We start from the raw sequence: 11,386 nt of genomic DNA on the forward strand, positions 1-11,386 counted from the left end.
CGTTAAGTATGCCAGAGGCATCTGGAGAACTTCCCTTCACTCCAGCTATCCTTGGAGGCAAAACTGATGTTTGGCCTCCCTTGATTGTGGTGGTCTCCGTCTGATGTTCTAATTGCTCTTCCAATACTTGATTAATTTCTTTAGCAATAAGATACCTTGAGGTCAACTGCAGATCTTGCTGTTAGCTTTTGTCTGTGCAGTCTTCCAGCTTCTGTTCCTCAGATTAAGGCATATCTGCTTTCCAGGTGATCACTGATAAACACGTGTTATTCTGGTTAGAGCACAAGTCTGTCTAATACTTCTTTACTTTATCAACTTCTCTCAACAAGCTGGAAATCATACGTCCAAACTGCAACTAAAATCCTCTCTCAGCAAACACCCTGAAGAATTGAAACCGGACACCCTTCCTAAGCTCCAACTAGGACAATGTAGCCTGCTCTGGACTGACCTTTTAGATTAATTGCCCCTCATTTACAATTTCTCCTTTTGATATAGTGAAGTAGACAGGTTTTATAACTATTTACTAGATGCACTTAACTAATTGAGGTCTAACTCACAAAACAAAACAAATCTCTTTTGGACTGCAATTTCTTAAATGCTGTAAATAATGCCTTCAGTTTAGGTTGTTGACTTGCTCGTTGAGCTGCTGGTTGTAGATCAGATGTTTCATCATCATTCTAAGTAACATCAGTGTGCCCTCTGATGAAGCAATGTAGTTCTACTCCGCTTAGTATATATGTTATCTGGTCTGTTGAGGTGTTTTGTGTCATTTCCGGTTCTTTTATTCCACATGTTTATTGATTGCATTACAGGTGGAGAACCAGGCCTCTAGGAATTCCCATGCATGTCTACGGTTGGCTTGAGCTGGGGCAGTCACGTCGTCCCAGTTAAATTGATGGCCTTTGTTGTCTGCGTGCACTGAAATAAGGGAAAGCTTGGTGTCGTTTTGCTGCTAGCTGGTGTTCGTGTATCCTGATGGCTAGTTTGCCTCCTGTCTGGCTGATGTTGTGTTTTTGGCAGATCTTGCACAGTATTTTGTACACTATGTTGGTCCTGCATGTTGTGGGTACGGTGTCTCTATCCTTTGAGTGTTTGTCCTCGTGCGGCTGTGGGTTTGTGTGCTATCCTGATTCCTAGTGGTCGTAGAATTCTCGTTGTCACTTCCAATATATTCTTGACATATGGTATTGTGACCTCTCTGTGTTGTCTATCTAGTAGACATCTGCGGATGAAGTTGGTGGGGCGTCCATTGATAACAAAGTCCTTGTTGTACCTCCTTCTTGCGAAGTTCCGGCGTGTTGCAGTGGGTTGCGGCCCATTTTAATAGCGTCCTTACACAGCTTTGTTTGTGGACTTTGGGGTGATTGCTGTGGAAATTGAGGATTTGGTCAGTGTGGGTTGCTTTCCTGTGTATTGTGGTTTAGAATTCCCTGTTCGTCATTTGTTCTACCCTGATATCTAGAAGCGGAAGTTGATTGTGGTTTTCCTCTTCTCTTGTGAATTTGATCCCGGTGAATATGTTGTTCATGAGGTGGTGTCTCTCTTCTAACTTAGTGCGTAAATGATGAAAAGTATGTCGTCCATGTATCGTATCCACAGTTTTGGTGATATGCGGGAGAGGTTGTGCGCTCTAATCTTTGCATGACTGCCTCTGCAGTAAGCCCGGAGATGGGCGACCCCATAGGTGTGCCATTCATCTGTTTGTATACTTGACTGTTAAAAGTGAAGTGTGTGGTGAGGCATAGGTCCAGGTGTCTGAGTATGTTGTCCTTGCTGATGGAGCTATCGGTCACCGTTCCTGTGGCCTGTTTCTTTGATCTGTCAACCAGGTGTTTCAGTCTTTGCTGTAGTCCTTGGCTACCTTGTAAGTAGGTGTGCCTGGTCGAGAGACAATGGGTCTGAGAGGGATGTCTGGTTTCTGTACAAGAAGAGGAAAACCCACAATCGACTTCTGTTCCTAGACATCAGGGTAGAACGAATGACAAATGGGGAATTCCAAACTACAGTATATAGGAAGGCAACCCACACTGACCAAATCCTCATTTCCACAGCAATCACCCCCAAAGTCCACAAACAAAGTTGTGTAAGGACACTATTAGAATGGGTCGCGACACACTAGAACTTCACACGAAGGAGGAAGAGCACCTATACGAGGTCTTTGCTTTCAATGTATACCCCACCAACTTCATCCGCAGATGCCTACTAGATAGACAACACCAAGAGAACACAATACGACTAATACACTGGCCACACAACCGTATGTCAAGAATATATTGGAACTGACAACGAGACTCCTACGACCACTAAGAATCAGGATAATGCACAAACCCACAGCCACACTATGACAAACACTCACAAGGACCAGAGACCCCATACTCACGACTTGCAGGACCAACATAGTGTAAAAATACCATGCAAGGACTGCCTAAAACATCACATCGGCCAGACAGGAACAAAACTAGCCATCAAGATACACGAATGCCAGCTAAGTAGCAAAACAACACAACAAACTTTCCCTCATTTCAGTGCACTCAGACAACGAAGGCCATCAATTTGACTGGGACGACGTGATCGCCCGAGCTCAAGCCAACCATAGACGTGCATGGGAATTCCTAGAGTACTGGTTCTCCACCCATAATGCATAAACATGTGGAATTAGACCCCATATACAAACATTTGCAAAAAAGAACATGAATGACATAAAACACCTCCAACAGACCAGATCATATAACTGCTAAGCGGAGTAGAACTACATCGCTTCATCGGAGGCTGCACTGATGATGTTACCTAGCATGGTCACCAAAACGTCTGAACTATAACCAGGGAGGTCAGCGAGCAAGTCAACAGTCTCACCCACAACCCGAGCTACAAGTCTTGGCAAGAACCTTTAAAAGCTTCCAGTTCTCCAGCTAATTAAGACTACCTATTATTTTACAGAGTCCTACAGCATGGAGACCGGCCCGTTGGCCCAAATTGGTCCATGCCGACCAAAACGTCCATTCACGCTAAGCCCATTTCCCTGCACTTTTTTTAAATTCATTCACGGGATAAGGGCATTGCTGGCCAGGCAGCATTGCTTGCCCAGAGGGCAGTTAAGAGTCAACCACATTGCTGTGGATCTGGTGTCACATGTAGGCCAGACCAGGTAAGGATGGCAGTTTCCTTCCTTAAAGGAAGGACATTAGTCGGTATTTCCAACAATCGACAACGGATTTGTGGTCATCATTAGATTGTTAATTCCAGATATTTTCTTGAATTCAAATTCCACCATCTGCTACGGCAGGATTCGAACCCAGGTCCTCAGAACATTATCTGGGTCTCTGGATTAACAGTCCAGCGACAATACCACTAGGCCATTGCCTCCCCAGTGGCCAAATCTTTCTAAACCTTTCCTATCCATGTACTTGTCCAAATGCTTTTTAAATGTTATTAATGTACCCACCTCAACCACTTCCACTGGCAGCTCATTCCATGTGTGTACCACCCTCTGTTTAAAAAAAAAAAAAAAAAAAAGTTGCCCTTCAGGTTCCTATGAATTCTTTCCCCTCTAACCTTAAACTGATGCCTCCAGTCCTCTATTTCCCCAACCCTGGGAAAAAGACTGAGTGCATTCACCCTATCCATGCCTTTCATGATCTTATACACTTCAAGAAGATTCCCCCCTCAGTCTCCTACGCTCTAAAGAAAACAGTCCTAGCTTGTCCAACCTCTCCCTATAACTCGGTCCCTTCAATCCTGACAACATCCTTGTAAATTTCTTCTGCACTCTTTCCAATTTAATAACATCCTTCCTATAGCAAGGTGACCAAAACTGAACACAATACTCCAAGTGCAGCTTCACCAACGTCATGTACAACTGCAAAATAATTTCCCAACTTCTATACTCAATACCCTGACCGATGAAGGCCAGTGTGCCAAAAGCCGCCTTCACTGCCCTATCTACCTGTGACTCTACTTTCAGAGAACTGTGCACTTGAACTCCAAGGTCCCTCTGTTTCACTACACTCCTTAGGGCCCTACCACTGACCTTGAAACTTGTAGCTGGATTTGACTTTCCAAAATGCAACACCTCACACTAATCTATATTAAACTTCATTTGCCATTTCTCGGCCAACTTCCCCAGCTGATTAAGATCCTGCTTCAATTTTTGATAACCTTCCTCACTGTCCACGATACTGCCTATTTTAGTGTCATCCGCAAACCTACTAATTATGCCTTGTATATTCTCATGCAAATAATCAACATCGATAACAAACAGCAATGGACCCAGCACCGACCCCTGAGGCACACCACTTGTCACAGGCTTCCAGTCAGACGAGCGTCCTTCCAGTATTATCCTCTGCTTCCTACCATCAAGTCAATTGTGTATCCAGTTTGCCAGGTCTCCCTGGATTCCATGTGATGTAACATTCCAGAGCAGCCTACTGTGTGGAACCTTATCAAAGGCCTTACTGAAATCCATATAGATTACATCTTCTGCCCTGCCCTCCTCAACCTTCCTGGTCACTTCATCAAAGAACTCTTAACAAATATGTGAGGCATGATCTCCCATGCACAACACCATGCTGACTACTCCTAATCAAACAGTACCTTTCCAAATGCATGTACATCTTATTCCTCAGAATCTTATCAAGTAACTTACCTACCACAGATGTTAAACTTACTGGTCTATAATTTCCAGGTTTTTCTTTGCAGCCCTTCTTGAATAAGGGCACAACATTCTCTATCCTCCAGTCTTCTGGGACCTCACCCATGGCTAACAATGATGCAAGTATTTCAGCCAGGGCCCCCGCAATTTCTTCCCTAGCCTCTTGCTAGGGTTCTTGGATATATCTGGTTAGGACCAGAAGATTTATTCACCTTCATACATTCTAATACTTCCAACACCACCTGTACTGTGATATGGACTGTCCCCAAGATATCGCCACTAACTTCCCCAAGTTTCCTAGTCTTCATGTCTTTCTCCACGGTACACACAGGAGAAGTATTCATTGAGGACCTCGCCCATCTCTTGCAGTTCCTCACACACATGCCCACTTTGACCCTTGAGGCGTCTTATTCTTGCTCTCTACTTGTTTTTTTTTCCCTTTAACATACTTTAAAGAATCTCTTGGGATTCACCCTAATCTTCTCAGCCAAAACTATCTAATGCCCCATTTTCACCCTCCTGATTTCCTTCTTCAGTAAACCCCTGTACCCCCTATATACCTCCAGGGATTTCCTTAATCCCAGCTGCCTGTTCGTCAGCCATGCCTCCCTCCTTTCTTCTGGTCAAAGCCTCAATATCTCTTGTCGTTCAAGGTTCCCTACTCCTCTCAACCTTCCTGTTCACCCTCACGGGAACATAAAGATCTTGAACTCTAGCTATCACATTTTTAAAGGCTTCCCACTTGCCAGAGCTCCCTTTGCCTGCAAACGAACTCCTCCAATCAACCCCTGCAAGCTCCTGTCTAATTCCATCAAAATTCGCCTTGCCCCAGTTTAGAACTTGAACCTGTGGACCAGTTTTGTCCTTCTCCCTAACTATTTTAAAATTAACAGAACTATGGTCAGTGGTCCCTAATTGCTTGGGGCTTGCTTGTGATTTTGAGTACTGTAATCAAGTTTTATAGATTTAAGTCAAGGTGAGGGGTGTTTTCCTCCTCCCCACCCTCTTGCATAGTTTATATGGAAAAGGACATTGTATCATTTTCCTTTTTGAAAACCGAATTCTCAAGAGCGCAGAGAAATATATTGTATAGTCACATCCATGTTGACCAGATATCCCAAATTAATCTAGCCCCATTTGCTAGTATTTGGTCCATATCCCTCTAAACCCTTCCTATTCATATACCGATCCCACTCCTCTTCATATACCCATCCAGATGTCTTTTAAATGTAGTAATTGTACTTTTATAAATTTTGCCTCTCTCACCTTAAACTTGTGCCCTCTAGTTTTGGACTCCCCTACCCACATTGTGAATGTTTTCTTAAATGACCACAACCCAGCTTTTAACTTTTCTGTTTCTCTTATGTTCCAAACACTCTGTGTAACAACTGAAATTTATTTTTTATTCCAGAATTCTCCAAAATAATAAATATTGGGAGCAGATGATGGTTTGCACTAACTTTTCTTTCCTCAGGAAAACATGACGATGTTTCCATACAGGACCCAATTAACCAAAATAAATCAGAAGTCGGTAACAATTAGGCTGGACTTGACAGGAAATGTGTCTGATAGGGTATAGAGGAAAAGGCATCACAGGACCTCGTGGGATAGTGACCAGAGAGATCAGCTTTGACATGATGTATAATTCTGAGCTTTTGAAGGCTGAGAGTCAGTTTTTTATAATTTGGAGCAGCACAGTGGCCTAGCAGGAAGCATTGCTGCCTCTCAGCGCCAGGGTCTCGGGTTCAATTCCAACCTCGGGTGTCTGCGTGGAGTTCGTACATTTTCCCTGTGTCTGCACGGGTTTCCTCCAGGTGCTCGGGTTTCTTCCCACAATCTATAGGTGTGTAGGTTAGGTGAGTTCGCCATGCTAAGTTGCCCATACTGAGCAGGGATGTGCAGGCGAGGTGAGTTAACGATGGGAAATGCGAGGTTATAGAGATAAGGTAGGAGGATGGGCCTGGGTGGGATGCTTTTCAGAGGGTCGATGTGAATTCTGGGCTAAATGGCCTGCTTCCACGCTGTAGGGATTTTATGATTTTACAAAGCTACCTATTTGTTCAAATGAGATAGCAAGAACTGCAGATGCTGGAGTCAGAGTCAATACAGCATGGAGCTGGCGGAACACAGCAGGAGAGGCAACAACAGAGGAGCAGGAAAGTTGTTGTTTTGGGTTTGCACTCTTCATCAGGACTGGGGAGGGGGGGCGGGAGCTCTGAAATAAATGGGGGAGTCGGTCTGGGGGAAGGTAGATGGAATGGTGATAGGTGGATGCACGTAGGAGGTGGGAAAGAAGATGGACAGGTTGTGTCAGGTCAAGGAGATGAGGATAAGAGAGAGGATTGGACATCACATATCACTCCACCAACCACCGCATCCAATGCATCATCCTCCACCACTTCCGCCACCTGCAATCTGATCCCACCACCAAAGGGATATTTCCCTCCCCACCCCTATGTGTCTTTTATAGGGACTGCTCACTCTGCAACTCCCTTGTCCGCTTCACACTCCCTACCAACCCCACCACACCCAGCACCTTTCCCTGCAACTGCAGGATGTGCTACACCTGCCCCATACCTCCATTCTCATCTCCGTCCAAAGCCCCAGGCAATCTTTCCAAATCAGACAGGGATTCAGCTGTACATCCTCCAACCTGGTCTACTCAATCCATTGTTCCCGCTGTGGTCTCCTCTACGTCGGTGAGGCCATGTGCAGACTCGGTGACTGATTTGCAGAGCAACTGTGCTCTCCAGGCTATAATCAACAACATCTTCCAGTTGCCAACCATTTTAACTCCCCCTCCCACTCCCTTGGTGACATGTCCATCCTGGGTCTCCTCCAGTGCCACAATGACACCACCGGCAAAGTGGAGGAACAACACCTCATATTCCACTTCAGGTGCTTGCAGCCCCGTGGCCTCAACTTAGAATTCACCAGTTTCAAAATATCTCCACCGCCGGCCTCATCCCATATCCAAACTCCCTCTCGTCCCCACCTCCTTGACCTGACACAACTTGTCCATCACGTTTTCCACCTATCCATCCCAGCCTTCGCACTGACCAGTCTCCACTACCACCTACCTGCATCCACCTATCACCATCCCACTTACCTTCTCACCATCCCACTTACCTTCCCACAACCCCATCCCCCCCATTTCCAAGTTCACTTCTCTCCCCGCCCCCCACCCCATGAAGGGTGTAAAGCCGAAACATCGACTTTCCTGCTCCTCTGATGCTGCCTGACCTGCTGTGTTCCTCCAGCACCATACTGTATTGACACTGTTTGTTTGAATGAGGTCGTTATCAGGTAATGTGTCTTTTCTGGATTGGTAATGCAGAACGGGGAAGAAGAGGAAACAACAAATATGCCCGGTTGAAACTTAATTTGTATACTACTTAACCAAGAGAATCTCCATGGTTTTTTTTATAATACATATACACTTCTCTTCATATAGCTAACAGTACAATATAACTAAATGACTTCTGTATCTGCAATATTTTAGAAATTACTTAATGCAGTAGTTCAGGGTAGATTGTGGGTAGATATTCAGTCTGAAAGAGCGTTTCACGTTAACCATCCAGAATCATTTCTTCTTTATTCAGGAAAACAAAAATGTAACTTCAAATGTTAATTCAGACTTTGATTTGTTTTTGTTCCATTCCAGTTTGAAGCAGCATGGGCTTTGACGAACATAGCTTCAGGTACATCTCTGCAGACCAAAGTTGTAATAGAAGCTGGTGCTGTACCAATTTTTATTGAATTGTTAAACTCTGAATTTGAAGATGTACAAGAACAGGTAAGAGGTTATATTTAATGTTTAACTGTTTATCTCTTCCATGAAACTTTTGTAAAATATAAAGTAAGTAGAAAACGAAAGATCATGGACAGTGTTTTGTTTTTTTTAAATTTTATGTGAGAGGCTTTATTTTTGTATCAGTGCTGATTCACCAATTTAAATTCTTCCAGCAACAAATGTTGTGAATTTAAAAATAAAGTAGATCAATTTCCTATCACACTTGAATTAGAAATTTTAACATGACATCTTGTGTGTGCACAAATTATGGACAGATGAGGAAGAAATATCAATGCTGTTGCAACCTGTAAAAAATGTCACTCTTTTGAAGTAAGCTACTAGTTTCTTGGCTGAATTGATGCTTCAGCTGGAGTAGAGATCTGGTAAAAGTAGAAAATTCTCAGTAGGTTTCTCAGGTGAACTTTGAAGGTTTGAACAGGTTTGGAGGAATACTTCTCCTGCTTCGAGGTATAGCTGTTTTACTTTCAGTGTAGTTGTCTTGCAGCTGGTTTAATTGCTTTTCAGATATATTTATTCTGGTGTTACTCGTCAGAAAAGCAACTAACATTTCAAAGCTGATAATAAAAACATGGCTGCTTTACTCGTGTGAACTGTTTGAGTCTATTTCCAAATTAAGTAGTTTGTTAGGCAAGTACTGATCCTGTTTTGGACTTTTTTCCACATTGTGTTTGAGAGGACCAGGCTCATTGACTTGAAATGAGGAACCATTATAATACAATGAAAATCTGAGATTAATTTCATATTTGTCTCTCACACACTAAATTTCAATATCTCCATTGTCTTGTGGTGACGCAAAAAGACAAATTGACATTTTCAAAAAAAACGTCATATTGGACATGAACCATTAATTGTTTCTCATTCTACAGTTGTCTGCAGAACTGATAAATTTTTCAGCACTTTTTTATTTTAAAAGCTGCTATGTCTATTTTAAAAATATAGCTTTAAAATTTGTACTTTTTTCATGCCTGTACTAGGCATAACAAATCTTTTTACATCTTTGCACCGTAAAAACCAAGGTTTGCTTTCTCATTATCAATATTCCTATCTCACTGGGTACAAAAATTGCAAGAGGAATGTTCATTTTGTTGTGAAGAGATGGGGACCAATTTTCTTTTTAATTTATGTGGACTCTATAAACTGTATCTTGAACACTTTGCTAATGAAAAGGTACTGGTTACAACAGCAACAATATTGCACTTGAAAGGAGCAGGGAGCTCATGTGGAATCATACAATCTGAAGGACTTGGCCCAGTTTATAGGGGAATAAGATTATTGCATTTTTCAATTCAAGAGAGAAGCAACAACCCATTGGTCTCTTTCTCTTTCTTTGCAATATGGCTTAGTAATGCTTGAGAGGTGAAAACCCACCGGAAGTCATCTTTAGCACTTGGAGAGAATTCCTGGAGTGCATTTATTGGATTCTTTCCCACCATCCCAGCTATAGCTGTTCCAGAAAGAGACACTAGTGCTATCAATTTGTGTACAGAATAACTGGGCAGAGCAACATTTTGGGTCAATCTGCGACTGTTTTTGTCTCATGCGTTTCACAATCAAATGGCCAAATAACCCTACAGAGTTTCAAGTAAGCTTTCATTTACTTTGTTTCTGTCCTCAGACCTGTGCGTTTGCATATGCATTTCTTTTTAGAAAGGTAGACATATTAATGACAAAGTTTGAATTATCTTTGCATCTATGAGCTAGTTTATTTTTGGTAATAAATGGTTGTTCATTGTTGATCAAAGAAACCCGACTAACTTGATCTTAGAACTGCACGGTTCTTCATTTGTTTGTGGGATGTGGGTATCACTTGTAAAGACCAGTATTTATTGCTCATCCTTAATTGCTGGGCTGCCTTCTTTAACTGCTGCAGACTTTGGGATGTAGGGACATTGACGATACGTTATAGAAGGTTATTCCACGATTTTGACCATGTGATCACGAAGAAACAGTGGTATGGTTTTAAGTCAGGATGATGTGTGGCTTGCAACAAAACTTGAGGTGGTGGTGTACCTCTAAGTGGTAGAGATCACAGATTTGGAAGGTGCTGTTGAAGGAGTTTTGGTGAGTTACTGCAGTGCATCTTGTAGATGGTCCATACTGCTACTGCTGTGTGCCAATGGTGAAATAAGTGAATGTTACTGGTGGATGTGCTGCCAGTCAAGTGAGATACTTTTGCCTTGGATTGATGTTAAGCTCTTTGACAGTTGTTGGAGCCATGCTCATCATACAAATGGGCTAGACTTTGATTTGTGTCCTGTAGATGATAGATAAGCACTGAGGAGACCAGTGGTAACCTACCTGCAGCAGAATTCCTAACTACTTGTTAGCCCAAGCCTGGATGTTATGACAGGTCTTTCTGCACATGGACATGGAATGTTTCAGTATTTCAGGAGTAAAGAATGATTTTGAACATTGTGCAGTCATCAAGGAACATTCACACTTCTGACCTTTGGAGAGAAAGTCATTAATGAAGGAGCTGAAGATGGTCAGGCCTAGGACACTACTCTATAGAATTTCCACAAAGGTGCCCTTGGATAAGATGATTGACCTCCAACAAAGAGAACAATCTTCCTTTTGTGCCAGGTATGATTCTAAACAGTGGAGTTTTTTTTTCCCAGATTCCCATTTACTCCAGTTTTGTTAGGGCTCAGTCAGATCTTCTTAAATGTTGTAAGAGAACCTGGCTCCACCTCCCTCTGAGGCAGTGGTTTCCATGTTTCTACCATACTGTTGGAGAAAACATCTTTCCTCATCTCCTCTAAGCCACTTACTCCTCACCTTTTAAACTTGTGCCCTGTAGTCTTAGACACATCTGCCATGGGGAAAAGATTCTCCTGATCTGCCCTGTGTATGCCTGTCATAATTTTGTATACTTCAATTAGAACCCCCACCCACCACCCGTCACCCCCGCCCCCCCGCCCCCT

The 11,386-nt window shown here is 42.9% G+C and overlaps 1 protein-coding gene across 1 annotated transcript in view; it reads left to right on the forward strand.

The window, feature by feature from the left end:
- LOC109938050 (importin subunit alpha-7-like) overlaps window positions 1-11,386 on the forward strand; it is a 70,608-nt gene that overhangs the window by 26,901 nt on the left and 32,321 nt on the right. Inside the window, exon 5 of the mRNA XM_048612900.1 lies at window positions 8,313-8,444. Within this exon, the coding sequence (XP_048468857.1) occupies window positions 8,313-8,444 (132 nt within the window). The remainder of the gene's footprint in view (window positions 1-8,312; window positions 8,445-11,386) is intronic.

This window comes from Rhincodon typus, chromosome 27 (genome assembly GCF_021869965.1).
Source record: "Rhincodon typus isolate 14 chromosome 27, sRhiTyp1.1, whole genome shotgun sequence".
NCBI lineage: Eukaryota > Metazoa > Chordata > Chondrichthyes > Orectolobiformes > Rhincodontidae > Rhincodon > Rhincodon typus.